Below are 17921 nucleotides of genomic sequence, written 5' to 3'. Positions count from 1 at the left end.
CTTCTCTGTCCAGCCCTCCCAGCTGGGCATTTTGGGAAAGCAGCCAATTCCACGGCTAATGTGTTTCTGCTGTTATCTGATCCCGATGCTGCTTCAGAGAGACAGCAATGAAGATAAGCCCTAAGTGGATGTATTTTTAAAGCAAACCTTTTAGTTACTTAGAACAGAGCTTCCTCAATTAGCTTCCTTTCTCTTCTCTCTGGCTGTGCAGGAACCACACTAATGTGAAAATGCTGGATCTGGATGGGAGTCAAGAGCCGGGTCGGGGCAACTGAAGGACAATCATACTGAACTCAGGAGAAAGGCTCCACCAGAGAGGCTGGGAGCTGTGTTTCCAGGAGAGCAGGTGAGGAAAGGACACTGAGAGAATCAGACGTGACAAGAGGCCCTGGCAGTGGTCCAGGGTAAGGCTACCCACAGCCACATCCCAGCGTGCCTGCAAGAGAGGGAAGGTGGGGCAGGCCCCAACTGAGCAAGAATCAATATATAGAGTGTTCCATCCCTGTGCTCCAAAGGAAGTGCTTTGTTCCAAGGCAAAATGTGTTAACCTTGGTTTAGGATTGAGAGTTTTAAATTGCATTCTGCAATATATTATCCTCCGGTCAAAGAAAATCTATCTGAATCCCTACCCTCTTTAAGTTACTCACAAGCTTTTGATAGCTGCCGAGAGGGAGAGCTGCTGAGAGGGAGAGCTGCTTAGTAGAAGAAGCAGGTTTAGAGGGGTCTCGATGTGGAAAAAATAGAGAGAAAAGAAGCCGTGTGGAAAAACATTTCTTCTGTCTTTACTCAGTCTGAAAAGGAATTAGAAGTGACACAAAGTAAAGTAGTAATTTCCCTTTGGTTGGCAGTGGGTTGGCCATCATCAGCTTATACTGCCTAGAGGGCCCAAATTCCAGTGTTCCTTTTAGCATGATTTAATATCAGAGGTGTGAGGATTAGCACCCCCTATGGCAGACCATGTGGGCCTCCTTAAGCTGGGCCTGTTGTCAGTAGGAAAGGGTAAACCTGGGTGGGGCTGGGCTGGGCTGGGGGCCGGTAGTGGGCGTGGGGGAGACAGAGTGGAGCCTGGGGAAAAAAAAATGGAGAGGAGGCAGCCGCTCTGTACTGTAAGGCTCTTCGTCTGCCTCCTCAATTAGACTTCTAGTCGTTTTTATGGAGGCATCTGTTCTCTGAGTCCTGGCCTCTGACCAGGTTCTGACTCAAGGATTTACTTCACTGGAAGTTCGAATTTGAGTTCTGTGTTATAAATTTGCGGAGGCTTTTTTGGATTTTTGGATGCTGACGCTATTATTTGAAAGTTTACTTATTTAATTAATATTAAGAGTTAAGTGATATGTTTGATTTACCTTCTATCAGATTCCAAATTTTGCACATCATTGGTTTATCAAGATCATATTAACTTAGAGACAAATTTTTCTCTTTTCTGATTCTCCTGTGATTATAATACTGTGTATAAATCTTGCCTCTCCCATGCAGGCTGCCCTCTGTACTCTGCACATAGGAATATAGCTTCCAAAAAATAGTCACTCCTCACCCTATTAACTTTAACTGGTATAATGACTGTTAAAAAGTAAGTTAGTTCTAATAATTAAGTAATATGTTTGATGTTTCCTTTAGAGTTCAGGTATAAAGATTGACAAACCAATGGCTGAACAAGTTAGGACTGGCTATTTTTTTTTTTTTTTTTTTTTGGTCTTTTCTCCTTTGCTGTGACCCTGACTTGCTGGAAACATCTGGCACCCATCACCACAGTGAGTGAAGTGATGACCTTTTCCGTTTAACCACAGAACCAGAACAGGACTGACTTGCAATGATACGCATGAAACATAAACGTTGGGGAAAATGAGAAGAATTGTAGAATAGCATCACTTTCACAATGTGCTAACATCATTAATTTTGCATAGAAGCAACAGCTGTGAAGATACTGATTTTTGGCAGCTTTATGAATTTCTAGGGGGTGTATCTCTAAATAAATACATACAGATACATAGGGCTGTTTATATAATGTGAAGCACCTCACCTCTCTGTCACAATGACCATAATTTGCTATTCTCCTCCCTCAGTCCTCACAGGGGGAGAACCTTCATCCCTTCGTTACTGATTCACTTCTAATGGATTAAAACTTGGATTGGTACAAACTCTATAATTTTTATGTCATCCCCAGTAGGTGTACCCAATTCTAGAAGCTGCATACCTGATGGTTAGTCCTATCCACTGTATTGGCCGTGGAGGGGTGGTCTCTAGTGTTCTGACGGACTCGAGTGGAGTTTTGTTGCTCAATGGTGGAGGAAGTTGGGATACAGAACTCTCTGAAGCATCGTTTGAAGTTTTCATCCAGAAATGCGTAAAGGACAGGATTTAGGCAGCTGTTTGTGTAACCTAGAGCAATGCAGAAGTGCCAGGAAACGGTCTGGAATGTAGTTTCCGGGATTGTAATCAAGGCTTTAATGATGACATAAATGTGAATGGGAGTCCAGCAAACAATGAACACAGCCACAACCACCAGCACCATTCTGGTGATTCTTCGCAGATTCCTGTCCTTTTCTTTGGAGCCAGAGAGCATACGGACACTCTTGAGGCGTAAGATCATCAGTCCATAACACACTGTAATGATGAGGACAGGCATGATGAAGGCAAAGATGAAAACACAAATTTTCAGCAGGTTTTCCCAGTACCAGGTTGGGTGAGAGAATGTGAGGGTACAATCTATGGAACCTGGAAAACAATAATTATAAGGAAGAATTAGCAGCAGCATCTAATTATAGCTTTGACCAGAGCTAACTTAAATCCATTAAGGGAAGCCAATAAGGGAAGATTTAAAGAAATTGAGGGAGAAGCTCAGCTCTCTGTTGATTTTCAGGGAGAGTTATTTTTAGATTTTTTTCCTAAATATCTCATTTTTTGTCCATTTTCATCACATGAAGCTTTCATTCAGTCAACAATTGTGGAACCTTTTACTGTAAGCTAGATCCTCTATGGGTCTATGCTGACATAAAAAATACAATCACTGTCCAAAATCTATAGGAGTTTCCAGCTAATGGATATTTTCATTCCATTTTTGATGGGTGGTTCATCGTTCTGATATGAGGACTAGAAAAATAAATTTGTCATGTTAGCAGCCACTTGAAATTTTAAAACAACTTAATGTTTTTTTGGGTTTAAGTCTAATCATTCTTGCAAGAGCTATATTTTTAGTTTGCCCTCATTTTGATGAAGTCAATGCAGAGAAATCAGGAAACAATAGATTACATTCTCTTTAAAATGTTTAGGTGTGCTTAAAATTTAGGGGAGAATTCCTATTACAAAAGATTCAAAGACATTCTGTTAGGAAAAAATCACCGGTATTACAATTTGACTAAGAAGTTGGACCACTCATGACTTCACCAGCATGTCAGTCTATAAACCCTTCATCCCTCAGGTCTGCAACTTACCATGCCTGTACTTTGTTGTTGCCATGAACATTACAGGCAAACCAATGGCTGAAGAGAGGATCCAGTTGCAGACATTGACAATTTTGGCATTGCGGGGAGTACGGAAATCCAGGGCTTTGACGGGATGGCAGACTGCGATGTAACGGTCGACACTCATGGTACAGAGGGTAAAGATGCTGGTGAACATATTATAGTAATCTATGGAGATCACGATCTTGCAGAGGATGGTTCCAAACGGCCATGTACCCATTAGGTAATTGACACTCTGGAAGGGCAGGGTACTGGTTGCTAAGGCGTCTGCTAGAGCAAGGTTGAAAATGTAGATGTTGGTGGCAGTCTTCATTTTGGTGTATCTAGGAGGTGAAAGAGGAGTGGTGGCAAAGTCAGAAAAAGACCAGTGTGAAATGTAGGCAAGCTTCTGATAATAAAATATATTGCAAGGGTTAGTGGAAAGCACTTGAGATTAGATATGGAAGAACTTTTTTTTGATACTAGATTGGCTATTCATGACCATGTGTCTATGAACTAAATACAGTTTCTCTACCTATCAGTTTTATAATCTGTAAGATGGCCTTAATATCAGCTGCCATACTGATTTATTAAGTTTCTTTAAGGTGCCAGGCACCGTGATAGATGTAATAGACACAGGGAGTGCTCAGTCATATATCCAAGTCTACTGATATTCATAAAATGAATATAAAATGAGTGATAATTCACTTTAACTCTACATATGTAAAAGAAAAATTTCAGATATATATAGTTAAAATTATGGAAAAGTGTAATCATGCAAGAATGTGTATGTATATATATACCAATGTAATAGTGCAAGTGTGTTTATATGTATGTATAAATACATATCCATGTATACACAGACACACACACACACACAGACTATAATGGTGGCACAAGAAGAAATGAAGGAGTAAGATAAGGGAAGAAGGAAGGTATCTTGGAATTGTAAATGTGCAAGTTTAATCTTACACTGGTAAGTGTAGGTTATTCTAGATAGAACACCTAAATAAAGGCATAGAGTTGAAATAGCATGATGTGTGTGTTTTGGCACTGCCAAAAGGTAAAATCCCACCAGAAAATGGCAATAAATCTGATCGGGTAGGAATACAGAGGCCAGTTCATGGAGGGATTTGTATGCCACGGTAAGAAGCTTGAGCTTTATCCAATCCATGATGAGGAAGCTAATGCTGTTTGTTTTGTTTTTATTTTTTAATAGCTTTATTGAGGCATAATTGACATACAATAAATGGCATGTAATTAAAGTGTACAATTTGATAAGTCTTGACATATGTACACACTTGCGAAACAATTATCTTAATCAAGATCAGGAATTGGCAAACTGCAGCCTGCAGACTAGGTTGGGCTGCTGCCTGTTTGGTTGGAACACACTCACATTCATTTAATTACTTCTTATCTATAGCTGTTTTGATGATGCAGTGGCAGAGCTGAGTAGTTGTGACAGAGACCATATGGCCGGCAATGGCTAAAATATTTACTATCTTGCCCTTTACAGCAAAAAATGACAATTCTTGATCAAGATAATGAACATCTCCATCACCCTCAGAAATTTCCCTGTGTAGCTCCTAAATCTTTCCATCTTCCCTTCCCTGACTTGACTCCCCACCCATAGGCAATCACTGATCTTGATCTGCTTTCTCTCATGATAGGTTAGTTTTCATTTCTAAAATTTTATGTAAATAGAATCATTCAGTATGTACTCTTTTTTTGGTCTCGCTTCTTTTGCTCTGCATAATATTTTGAGATTCATCCACATCTTGTTGCATGTATCAATAATGCATTCTTTTTTATTACTAAGTATGTATATGATTATTATTATTACTGAGTATAGATATGATTGTGTGGTTATGCCAGACTTGTTTATCCATTCATCTATTAATGGGAATTGAGTTGCATCTCCTTTTTGTATACTGAAGGTTATCTGTTATGAACATTAATTAAGTCTTTGCGCAGAAATATGTTTTTCTTTCCCCTGTCTGAATATCTAGGAGTGTTATATGTTTTCAAAGCCATAGAAATTAGAACTTAGAAGAGATGAGCAGCTAAAATGACAACACTAATAAATTAATATATGATGGTAGAGGAGTACCTTGCTAATGTGTTGTCCAATTGTCAGATGTATCTGACATTGCACATCTGTTCACCTTAATGTTAGGAACAGTACTCAATTTCACTTGGGAAACAACGCCTTTTCCATGTTTAGTCTGTAGGCTTTGTAATGGGCTCTATTACTAGTTCAATGCCTCAAGATGTAAAGTGACTGGGGCCATGGTGAATGTTCAGAGCTGGTCTCATGTTTCAACCAGAGCCAATAAAATTTTGGGGAGACTTGTGAAGAAAGAGTATACCATTTTTAGATAATTAAACCTGAGAGAATGTAAGGTTGTTGGAAGAGCCTGTCTGAAAGTGGATCCCATACAGAGGATGTGGATTTGAGAGAGCAAAAGAGGAATATCTACCTGAAGCCTTGGACTTTTTTGTTTATGTGGTACAATCATTCTCTTTAAACTTTAGCCTGTGTATATTTTTCAGTCCCATGAAATTAAGAAACTAACTCATTTAGCCCAAGATAGGTGTTGGTTGGAGGAAATAATATTAAGGACTCATTTTTTTAGGGCCTTAATTCAGTGTTCAGGAAAGTTTGTTTGGTTTCAATAAGCACTAAGAAACTGAAGTTATATGAACCCTCTCAGAGTCAACAGGCTCAAATTATTTATTTGAGCTCTAAAATTCTGATACCCCAACTTGTCTGTCAAAGTTGCAGAAGTTGCGTTAATGCCCGAAAGTCAGATCTGGGGACTTTTTTTTTTTTAAGATTTTATTTATTAGAGAGAGAAAGTGTGACACAGAGCATGAGCAGAGGGGGAGAGACAGAGGGAGAGGGCGAAGCAGACTCCTCGCTGAGCAGGGAGCCTGATGTGGGGCTTGATCCCAGGACTCTGGGATCATGACGTGAACCAAAGGCAGATGCTAAACTGACTGAGCCACTCAGGCACCCCAGTTGTGGGGCCTTTTGAATTGCTTTAGAAATTTTATTCCTTTAAAAGATTTGAAAAGGAAAAGGTAGAGAAAGCCATTTAACTTGAGGAGGTAAACCAATCTGATGTTAGTGAGGACTCTAAATGTGGCAAACATAAAAAGGTAATTCAGACAAGATCCGCCCAAGTCCAACAACAAACAAATAAAAACAAAATTAAAACTATGACTTTAGGGATTTTAGAATAACTGACCTGGATGCCCAAGAAGTTAAACAATTTTGATATTTATAAAAATAAATTTCTCCCACAAAGAAGGAAAAAAAAACCTTATTAGTTACACCACGGATAATAGACCTGCATGATACAAAAGCGTGCTTGAGTGCCTTGGTCACTTTCCTGCCCAGCCGACCTTACATTTCACATCTTATCTTTAAGAGTGTATTATGTTAAATACTCAGGTTCTTTACTGTCAGTTTCATGACTCAGAATACCTCTAACCTTCTCTTCAGGCTCATCTTAGCACTAGGTATTTACTGATGTATGTTTATTTCAGTCAAAAAAATTTTTCTCCCCTGGAATGAGATGTTTGTGAAACAAAATTAGGTTAGGGTCCTACATCACAGGAGGAAAAGTGAGTATCTACAAAAGCTGTTTCAATTGACATTTTACAGGAACAAAGTTGTTTGAATTTTCTCAATTTATCCAAAGAGCCTTTCTCTAAAGATAGCCAGGGTTCTTACCCCAATTACTCACACTTTGAGTCACAGCAACATATAAAAGAGGGCTTAGCAATTTCCTAAATACGTGTAAGAGAATTATACAAGACCAAAGATTTGAGAATTCCAGTTGCCTCCAACATGTCTCTAAAGGCTTCAAATCTAATGGGACAGTCTGATCAGAAAAGGGGTCATGCAGTCCAGCAAACATGAGCGTTTCATTCTATTCTGTTCTGATGCAGTGGTATTGACGTTGCCTCAGAAAAGTTACATGAAAGTCGGAGTTACATTATAAGTTATAGGAATATACAAACCAGTGTTAGCAAACACGACAGTGAGCTAAAGGAAGGACCATCTTTGTGCTCAGTTTACCTGAATGGACCTGAGTAGAGCCCCTGGATATTAACACATAAGCCTGTTGCCATCCTTTGTACCTATTCCTTCTTATTGTGCCATGAATGAGTCTGGTGACAAAATGGACAAAATGACATGGGAGGGATACAGGGCATGTCCTTGGAGTGTTTCTCCTGGACTCACATGGCCTTTCTCACCTTGGCGGGTTTACCGTGCCCACTGAATTGGGGCTTTTCCTCAAGGCAGAGGCTGAAGCTATTTTTTTTCTTTCTAATATGTATTTTTAAAAACCTGTTCCAGGTGATTGAGTAGCTTATTTTCTATACAAATTCCATTACCATGCAATTATTATTTTTGAAAAATTATAGTCTCTGGACCTTCAGTGTTTGACCTGTTTTATGGAGCTTCCAGATGCTGTGTTGGGGGAGGCATTATGAATCCCATTTCATTGGCAGCTCAAATAATCTCCCAGGTTTCATAAACACTTTTTATCTGTAAATGCCCTTCTTTTCTTTGTGGTTATAAAAGAATTCCTATTTACTTTCAGACCCATTCTTGGTGTCATTTTTGCAATTATTACTACTTGCCAAAACATCATTGATTTTGACCAACATATGTTAAATGAAGCCACACTGAATAAATTACTTGTGTATACCCAATGGGCTTTACAAATCTTTTGTTATTGTTTTGTTTTGAGTTAATTTTTGAACTGTGATGGCCTTGTCTCTGGCCAGAAAAAAATGACCAAGGAAACTTGAAAGGAGGAAGAACATATTCTAGAATCCAGCTTGTCAGTTTTGTACCATGTCAAGCCCTTCACATTGCTCCGCTACCTTCTCTAGAAATTCATAACAGAGCCAATTAGGATGTGCTGAAGACTTTCACCTCTTTTTGGTCTAATTTTCTGCTCTTTCATGTTTTTACCAAATGGAATTTTTCTCTCTTTTTTCCTGTTTGTTAATCCCAGTGAAGTAGAAAGTTATCTAATCCAGTAAGGATTCAATGAGTCCTTTCCAGCACTGTGCTTGGAAAGATACTTTTCTTCCATCTGCCCTGACTTTTTTATCTATCCATCCTCACATAAAGAAATTCACAACTTTAATAGAGAAAATAAATTATTAATTAGATGAGCAAAGTGGTCACATGACTACCTACTTAAATTTCTCATTTATTGTCCATTTCATTCTGATATTTCAGGCAAGCATGTGTATGTATTTGTGTGTGTGTGTGTGTGTGTGTGTGTGTGTGTGTGAAAGAGAGAGAGAGAGAGAGAGACTGAGATCTAAATTAAGAACCAAAGCCAAAGCCAGTGGTGATACTCTCATTAACATAGAAAGAAACCATATACTAATTTGTTATTTTCTGTTATGTTCTCCACTAACTTAGGGAAACAAGGAACAGGGGATTTCTCATTTTGCTATAGAAGGTTTTAAAATATTTCACTTATATTTATTTCAAAGTCATTTGGTCAATGACCAAATTTCTAATAAGCTTATACTAAAAAAAGGAGAAAGTAGTAACCTTAGACCTCTGAGTCCTGTGGACAAGAAAGTGACTATTGCCGAAGAAGAAGAAGATAGCAGGAGGGAAAGAAAGAAGGGGGGGTAATCGGAGGGGGAGATGAACCATGAGAGACGATGGACTCTGAAAAACAAACTGAGGGTTCTAGAGGGGAGGGAGGTGGGGGGATGGGTTAGCCCGGTGATGGGTATTAAAGAGGGCACGTTCTACATGCAGCACTGGGTGTTATATGCAAATAATGAATCATGGATCACTACATCAAAAACTAATGATGTAATGTATGGTGATTAACATAACATAATAAAAAGAAAAAAGAAAGTGAAATTGCCTGCTAGTTTGGCTCAGAAAAGAAGACAGAGAGAGGCTTATAGAAAATTAAACAAAGAAGCATCTCCTTCCAGAGGTTAATTGGCTCTTCCTGTCTCTCTGTCACCAGAATGTGATGACCATCAGGGACTTTTTGGTGGAGCGTTACTCTCTCTTTTATCCACACCTGCTTCATTTTTTGTTCTCTCTTTTTATTCTTACTTTCATTCTCGTCCATCTCCCATTAATGACAATTCATGAGAAAAATATCTTTCACACAGAGCAAGGGAAAAATCTGCTTTCTTGAAGTAGATTGAACGGATGAAACTTAAATAGAAAATGTGAAATATATAAGTGATTGTATTTTGCATTTTGCATTCCAAGCCACAGGCTTGGAAAAATCAGAGTAAAATCTGTGTTTCCTCTTAATAATTGTATAGAATCCCAATGACACTAAAATCAAATACATTTCTATTGTATCAACTTTACTGCTAATTTCATCATTTCATTCTCTGTTGCCTATTTTTTGCCTACTTTCATCTATATTTCTCTTATTTTATTGTATGCATTTTTGTAAGGTTCTTCAAGTTCTCCTTTTGGAAATGGAACTGAGGTGGAGGAAGGAGGGAGAACATGGCCACCTGACAATGCACCACTCCTCTGGTCAGAGGAAAAAGTGAGAGACTTCTATTATGGCCAAGAGACTTTGCCTAACCTTTTTTTTTTTTTTTTTGGATTATGCTTTTTAGAAGTGCTTATTTCCTGCTTTATTTCATTTCTGGAAATTTTACTTCAAGACATGAATAGCATTTATTTCATCAGAAGTTTATATAAAAATATGTTTTGCCAACTTGATGCCAAATTCTGTGATAAATAATATTTATGTGTCATAGAAAAATATTACTATGCCAAATCCTCTGATGTATTTAACCATTATAACTGGTTGAAATATTCTTGTCTATAGCTTTAGATTTTTGTTTGCAGGAAAATCTCATCTCCTTAGATGAATTGACTACCAAGACAGCATGAGAATATTTATCTCAGATATCTCTTATCTTCATAGATGAGAAGGTTTTGCTTTTATTTTAAAGAACGTGTTTTTAGAACTTAGAAATATCTTAGATTTCAAATTTGGAAGTTTTAGGAGAAAAAAATGTCTTCTATTTTAGAATCTGTAAGTTTTGTACATAAAAAATAATCAAGTCTACATTACCACTAACTTCAAATAATGCTATATCCCTAGGTACTTGTTTAATAATGAAGGAACAACAACAAAAAAAGAACACAACTTCAAAATATGATAAAACCGTTCTACCAACATCAATATTAGAAAATTGCTTTCTGAAGAAGCTCAAGCATATGCTATAGATTATAAATTTTTAGAAGGCATAGTCTGCCTGTAAAATTATTATCTATTTAGTTCATACAACAAATATAAGGCTTCATTTATACTTTGGTGATGATGCGCATATAATCACTCACTATACATAAAATATGAAAGCACAAATGGAAAAGTTAAAAGAAATAAAAATAGAGAAAATTTATCCATTCAGTACAGAACTCAGCACAAGATGGGCACCAATAAATGCTTGTTGAATGGAATTAAATATAGAAAGAAGGATTTGGGTTATTTTATTGTAATAAGATAAGCCAAACTTTTTTTTTTTTTAGGAGAACCAGCAGTTTTTAAAGCAAAAGCAAAGAGGGAATATTCCCTTTTCCCTGTCAGTTCATTGTCAAATTAAAAAGAACTTTGGTCAAAAAGGCCATGTAATGATAAGTAGGTACTGAAATGGGCTTTCCAAACCACACTGTCTGATCACCTTGTTTTATGGTAAAAGGGCCCGAAGCATGGAGAGATGTACAAATGTTTGAGATTTTTCCCCCCATCTCTTTAGGCTTTACCTAAAATTACAACATGCCTTCTGTACTGTAATGTGGGCCATGTACATTTCCGGGAGTGCGTAGTTGATAACATTGCAAAATAGTTTGCCTCGGCAATATTCAGCCCACTATCTAGCTAAAACATGGTAGGTATGCAAAGCTTTTTAATCTTCTTCTCAAAAATGGCCATGCTGGGAACGTCTTGGAAATCTTGAGACATTTTCTCACTATATTGAATATTGTAACAGAATCATAGTTTTTAAAGAAGAGCTGAGTTCATATCTTTTGCTTTACTTCTTCACAATCCTTTATCAGTTCTATGTAGTTGATCCACAACCTCTCTTTCAAGTTCTATGACTACCTTTCCAACTCTCGTTTGAACATCTGCATGAGCTATTGGTTTCTCAAATGCAATATTTCCCCAAATGTAGTTATTCTTTCTTACTCCTTAATCACCACTTCCACCACCATCACACAATCAGCAACCACAAAATAATCAGTAACATCATTTAAAAAGATGTAACATATGGTGAATTGAGATAACTATGAAGAAGGATCAACAGGATTTAATTACTTTTAAGAAATAAGGAATAGAGGAGGAAGGGTATAATATGAATCCTAAATTCTAGTATGGAAGAATGGAGAGGATGGTAATACTATTATCTAACAGGGAAGAAGACAGGGAAAGCAGATTCCGTACTGATAGTTTGATTTTGAGATTATTATGTTGTGGGACAAAGGATAAATGATTATGTTCGAATTTCAGCTGGAGCAATTCATTTGTAAGTCATCAGCCTCTGGATGGTAATTCTAACCATGTGAGAGGATGAGATCACCTTGTGGTAAGATGCAAAATGTGAACGATGTTAAGGCAGAGAAGGACAATGTTTCAGAAAAGGACAGAGAAGGAAGGAGGTAAAAGGAAAAGGAGAGAGGCAGAGATAGGATATGAATGTGTTACACAGGATGCATCAGAGCGTGAGTGGGAAGGAAATGAGGTTTGAAATGTCAGAGCCAGAATGTGGGCACAAGTCTTTTAATCACCAGACATACTTTTTTTGTAAGTGGGCTTTTATAAATATCCAATCAAAATAGTTCTTTCCTATCATGACTATATTTCATTATATAGTATAAAATGCAATTATTCAAGGGTAATAAAGCTCCTCATGATAATTGTTTGAAATAGAATTTATCAGAATTCTTGATTTTGAAAGCATGAATTTGTAGCAGTCCTACAGCCATTAGCATGTCTATATGTGAAATCGCATATTTCATGCATCCTAACATATTGGATCACATCTTACTTATTTGATAAACACTTTTCTGATAAATCTCATAGCTCATATAAGAAATTTGATAGATATTTCCCTAAATTTGCCCATTTATAATTTTGTACAATTCCACTATTAATCTGTAAAGGAAAGAAATTTTTCTAAAGAATCAATAAAAATAAATTTTGATCACCTACGTTAGAGGAAAATTAAATTAGTTTTCTTCTTTTCCATAGAAAATGATAATGCAAAGTTGTATCAAATGATGAGGCATTCAAAAACTATACAGCCTAAAATTTAGGAAAATAGTACCCAAGTATGGTGGGGAGTTAACTAATAAAAGTATTATTATTATGGATTTTGTGATGTTTGTGATATTTATCAGCTTTTAAAAATTAGTATTTTTAAGGCTTTCTCAACCTAATTATTTGCTTTAATTTCTAATTAATTTCAAATCAATTAATTTAAATTTACTTCCTAAATTATTTTTTAATTTAATTAAAAAAATCAATTTCTAAAAGTTCTAAAGCATATGAGCTTTGAGCTCTACTTACTCCACCATCACTATCCAATGGTACTATGGGATGTTCTGTGAGGCATCTCGTTCCAGAATTCCAGCCAGGTATGAGGTCAAATCTCTTACTGTTTTGGTTTCACAGATTTGTGATTTATATCCCCATAAAGAGTTGGCCCCTAGAGTAAGGTAGTGAGGTGGGTAAGTGATAAGGACAGGGCCCCAAATAAAGAGTTGACCTCTCTGTTCTCTTTATCCTATCCTTCAAATGGACGTGAGACAGCCCAGAAAGTTCTCTCTCCTCTCTGTTTTGCAGGAAAATCACGATTTTTGCTAGCTTTTCTGTCCTAAACTCTATTCTCCCAGTACTTTAGGCTGAGCTTTCCATAATCAAGCCCAAACTTTTAGAATTCATTCAAAATGTTTTCCTTTTGTGTCTACCTAGTCTTGCATTTTAAAGCTAAGGCTTTCAAACCCTACAGTCAAGAACTTAATTTTTACCATCCTCCCTGGGTTCTTTCATAGGCTCCTCTTCTTTGGGAAAATAAAGCTCAACCCCATAGTTTGGTCTTAAATATGAAAGAGCTGCAGGATTAACAAGGAATTATTGCAAGGGAATACATGCATTAGATAGTACTCTAGTTTATTGTTTTGTCAAATGCTTATTAGGTATCTGGTGTAGAAATGAAATAGTAGTTGGAGTATGGAGTCTAGAAGAGAAGACACACTGAAGTGTGGATTTGGGGGAGGTTAACGTTTGTGTAAGATATAAGCCTGGGGCCGTGGAAGACTACTTGAGAAGAACATCTCTATTAGAAGGAGGAAAGGGCTCAGGTTAAAGCCCTGATAAAAATGGAGAAGTAAGAAATAGCCAAGATTTAAAGAAAAACCCAGAGCTGGGGTTAAAGAAACCTAGAAAGGAAAGAGAGTCATGAAGTCTGTAGTGGTCAATTTCACTAAATGCTGCAGAGATTAAGTAAAATGAGGACAGAGATACATTTGCTGGCTTTTGCAAAATACACATTATTAATGGTCTTGACAAGTGCCGTGCGGTGATGGGGCTGGAAGATATGTAGATAAGAGTTAAAAAGCAAGGTGGAAGGAGGATGTAGGATGCTTTTGCAATATTGTGTTATGCAGAACAGAGGGAGTGCGAGTTCAAGAAAGGATTTTTTGGGCGCCTGGGTGGCTTAGTCGGTTAAGCGACTGCCTTCGGCTCAGGTCATGGTCCTGGAGTTCCGGGATCGAGTCCCGCATCGGGCTCCCTGCTCGGCGGGGGGTCTGCTTCGCCCTCTGACCCTCTTCCCTTTCGTGCTCTCTGTCTCTCATTCTCTCTCTCTCGAATAAATAAATAAAATCTTAAAAAAATGAAAGGATTTTTAAAAAACTTGATCTGATAGACCAGAGAAACGTGTGTGTGCTATGAAATCACGTAGCAATGAAAATCTAATGAATCGGGGGAAACAGAGGATACTCATGGGAGGAATGTCCTTGAGAAACTGAAAGGAGATAGGATTCACAGCACATGTGAATATCGGGTCCCTTCTTGATTATTACTAGCAGCAAGACTAAAAATAGGGAGACAGATACAGAAAAGGTCTGCAGACTCATTGAAGGCTTTTTTTGCATCCTTCTAGTTTTCCAGTGAAATCCTTCTCTTGACCTCATTTTCCATTTTGTGGTTTCCATTTCTGTTTTTTGTTTCCCCAAGCTTCTAGAAAAAAAAAATCCACACTCACTGTCTTCAGTTCTGCTGTGTAGGCACACAAAAAATATTTGTTAAATGAATGAATGAAGGAAAAGTCTGGGGCATCAATGAACAAAGGTGATGGAGCAAGAGAGGTAGGAGATCTGGCAGAGAGGAGAGCAGGAAAGTAAGTCCATCAAAGAAACATTTGCTTGGCAGTGGTGGGTGCTCACTTGAGATTTGTAGTTTGAAAAACAAGTGGTTAAAATGAGGGATGGGAATACTCAGTTTTGAGGGACTACCAGATTCAGGGTCTGAATTAGGAGATATTAGCCTGAAAGGAGTAGGGATCCTTAAAAGGGAGATTTTGGAGTTGTTGATGAATAGTGTTAGGATGTGACCATGGAAGATGGGACTAAAATCAAGCTAGAATGAATATCACCAGTGGCCCAATTCAAACACCACCCTTCATGATGCCTCTTGCCCTTCCCGTGGTGTGATCTAAAGTCTTCCCATAATGACTACTGTTGTGATGCTGCTTCTACTACTACTATGTACTCTTCTTGTCCTCACTCTTTCTCTGGTTTTTCTGCTTCCTTCTCTTCCTCTTCCTCCCCCTTTCTTCTTTCTCCTGCTTCTCCTCCTCCTGTTAATCTGGTTTGCATGCAGTTGTACGTTTGTGCTATCTTCTGTAGCATGTCATTCTTTCAAAATAGGTATTGTGTCAAACTGGTCTTTGTTTCTCTTCAGTCTAAATTCATTCCAATCCCTTCATGGTAACACAAGTTATACACAAGTTCCAGATAATACTAAAGACCCTTTGAAGTCCCGGCTCCAATATCAAATGGTTGTCTCTTTCCCAAGCACATATACACACACTCTTAGGGCTTTGGTCTATTACACAGCTTTTACAATAATTATATGCATAAACAGGTACCCTTAGAAAATGTGCAATGTTGCATTATTTTCGTAACTCAAGAAGTACCATGCCGTCTGCAGCATTTTTGAGTTTCTTTAGCTTTTCAGTCAGCAATATGATTTTGAAGGCTCTCCATTTTAATACCTGAGACATAACTCATTCTTTTTAACTGCTCTCTAGTAGTATTTTATATGAATATGCCTCATTTTACATATCCTTTTAGCTGATTGGTATTTGTGTTGTTGACTTCTTCAATATTAACAAGACTGCATGGATTTCGTGCCTGCCCCTTATGCTCGTGTGCAAGTCTTTCTCTGGGCCAGCACTGCTGGGTCATGGACAATGCATGTTTTCTGTTTAGAGAGGGTCTCCCTAATCATGTGGCAAAGGGGCTGTACTCCCACCTGTAACATGAGACAGTTTCTGGTTCCTACACTCTTCCCATATTTGGTGTTAAAAAACTTCAAAATATGTATCAGTTTAATAAGTGATATATACTATATCATTCTCATTTTGTTATCACTTTACTGATCACTCTAGAGGTTGAAAATAATTTCATATATTTCTTGGTGCATTGTATTGCCTCTTCCATTAATATGTTTTCATTTTTTGCCCATTTTTGTTGGGTTATCTTTTACTTATTGATTTGTAAAAGGTTAAAAGTATATGTGGCAGTTTTTTTTTGTTTTGTTCTGTTTTTGTTTGTTTTTATCTTTTTCTTTTTCTTTTCTTTTTTTTCTATCTTTTTTCTTTCTTTCCCTTTCTTTTCCCCTGGTTTCAGGCCTTTTCTGATTTGTTTAGAGTATATTTGCTGGGAACGTTGTTACCCTGTTAGCATTTTGTTCTCTCATTCATCTATTCTGGACAAAATGACAAGATGAAAAAAATCACCTCAGCAAAAAGAACAAGAGGTGGTACCGTCTGCCAGGGACCTACTCAATACGGACATTAGTACGATGTCAGACCTAGAGTTCAGAATCATGACTTTAAAGATACTAGCTGGGCTTGAAAAACGCGTGGAAGTTATTAGAGAAACCCTTCCTGGAGAAATAAAAGAACTAAAATCTAACGAAGTCGAAATCAAAAAGGCTATAAATGAAGTGCAATAAAAAATGGGGGCACTAACTGCTAGGATAAATGAGGCAGAAGAGAGAATCAGCGATATAGAAGACCAAATGATGGAAAATAAAGAAGCTGAGAAAAAGAGAGATAAACAACTACTGGATCACGAGGGCAGAATTCGAGAGATAAGGGATATGATAAGACAAAACAACATTAGAATAATTGGGATCCCAGAAGAAGAAGAAAGAGAGAGAGGTGCAGAAGGTATATTGGAGCAAATTATAGCAGAGAACTTCCCTAATGTGGGGAAGGAAACAGGCATCAAAATCCAGGAGGCACAGAGAACCCCTCTCAAAATCAATAAAAATAGGTCAACACCCCGACATCTAATAGTAAAACTTACGAGTCTCAGAGACAAAGAGAAAGTCTTGAAAGCAGCTCGGGACAAGAGATCTGTAACCTACAATGGTAGAAACATTAGATTGGCACAGACCTATCCACAGAGGCCTGGCAGGCCAGAAAGGACTGGCATGATATCTTCAGAGCACTAAACGAGAAGAATATGGAGCCAAGAACACTATATCCAGGTAGGCTGTCATTTAAAAAATTGAAGGAGAGACAAAAAGCTTCCAGGACAAACAAAAACTAAAGGAATTTGCCAACATGAAACCAGCCCTACAAGAAATATGGAAAGGGGTCCGCTAAGCAAAGAGAGCCTAAAAGCAGCATAGACCAGACACTATACAGTAACAGTCACCTTACAGGCAATACAATGGCACTAAATTCATATCTTTCAATAGTTACCCTGAATGTAAGTGGGCTAAATGCCCCAATCAAAAGACACAGGCTATCAGATTGGATTAAAAAACAAGACCCATCAATATACTGTCTGCAAGAGACTCATTTTAGACCCAAAGACACCCCCAGATTGAAAGTGAGGGGGTGGAAAACCATTTACCATGCAAATGGACACCAAAAGAAACCTGAGATGGCAATCCTTGTATCAGACAAATTAGATTTTAAAACAAAGACTGTAATAAGAGATGAGGAAGGACACTATATCTTACTTAAAGGGTCTATCCACCAAGAAGATCTAACAATTGTAAATATCTATGCCCCTAACATGGGAGCAGCCAATTATATAAGGCAATTAATAACAAAAGCAAAGAAACACATTGACAACAATACAATAATAGTGGGGGACTTTAACACCCCCCTGACTGAAATGGACAGATCATCTAAGCAAAA

The 17921-nt window shown here is 37.6% G+C and overlaps 1 protein-coding gene across 1 annotated transcript in view; it reads right to left on the bottom strand.

Annotated features, from left to right (window-relative positions):
- Window positions 1–282: 282 nt before the first annotated feature.
- OPRM1 (opioid receptor mu 1) overlaps window positions 283–17921 on the bottom strand; it is a 57199-nt gene continuing 39560 nt past the window's right edge. The window contains 4 exon segments of the mRNA XM_073894262.1: window positions 283–347; window positions 350–410; window positions 2195–2715; window positions 3432–3784. Coding sequence (XP_073750363.1) covers window positions 283–347; window positions 350–410; window positions 2195–2715; window positions 3432–3784 — 1000 coding nt within the window.

The sequence above is a fragment of the Callorhinus ursinus genome, unplaced genomic scaffold (assembly GCF_003265705.2).
Source record: "Callorhinus ursinus isolate GAN/ISIS: 27379988/994484 unplaced genomic scaffold, GSC_fseal_2.0 scaffold6, whole genome shotgun sequence".
NCBI classification, from domain to species: Eukaryota; Metazoa; Chordata; class Mammalia; order Carnivora; family Otariidae; genus Callorhinus; species Callorhinus ursinus.
Note: the sequence above shows the minus strand (reverse complement) of the source record. Positions and strands in the feature narration are given on the sequence as shown.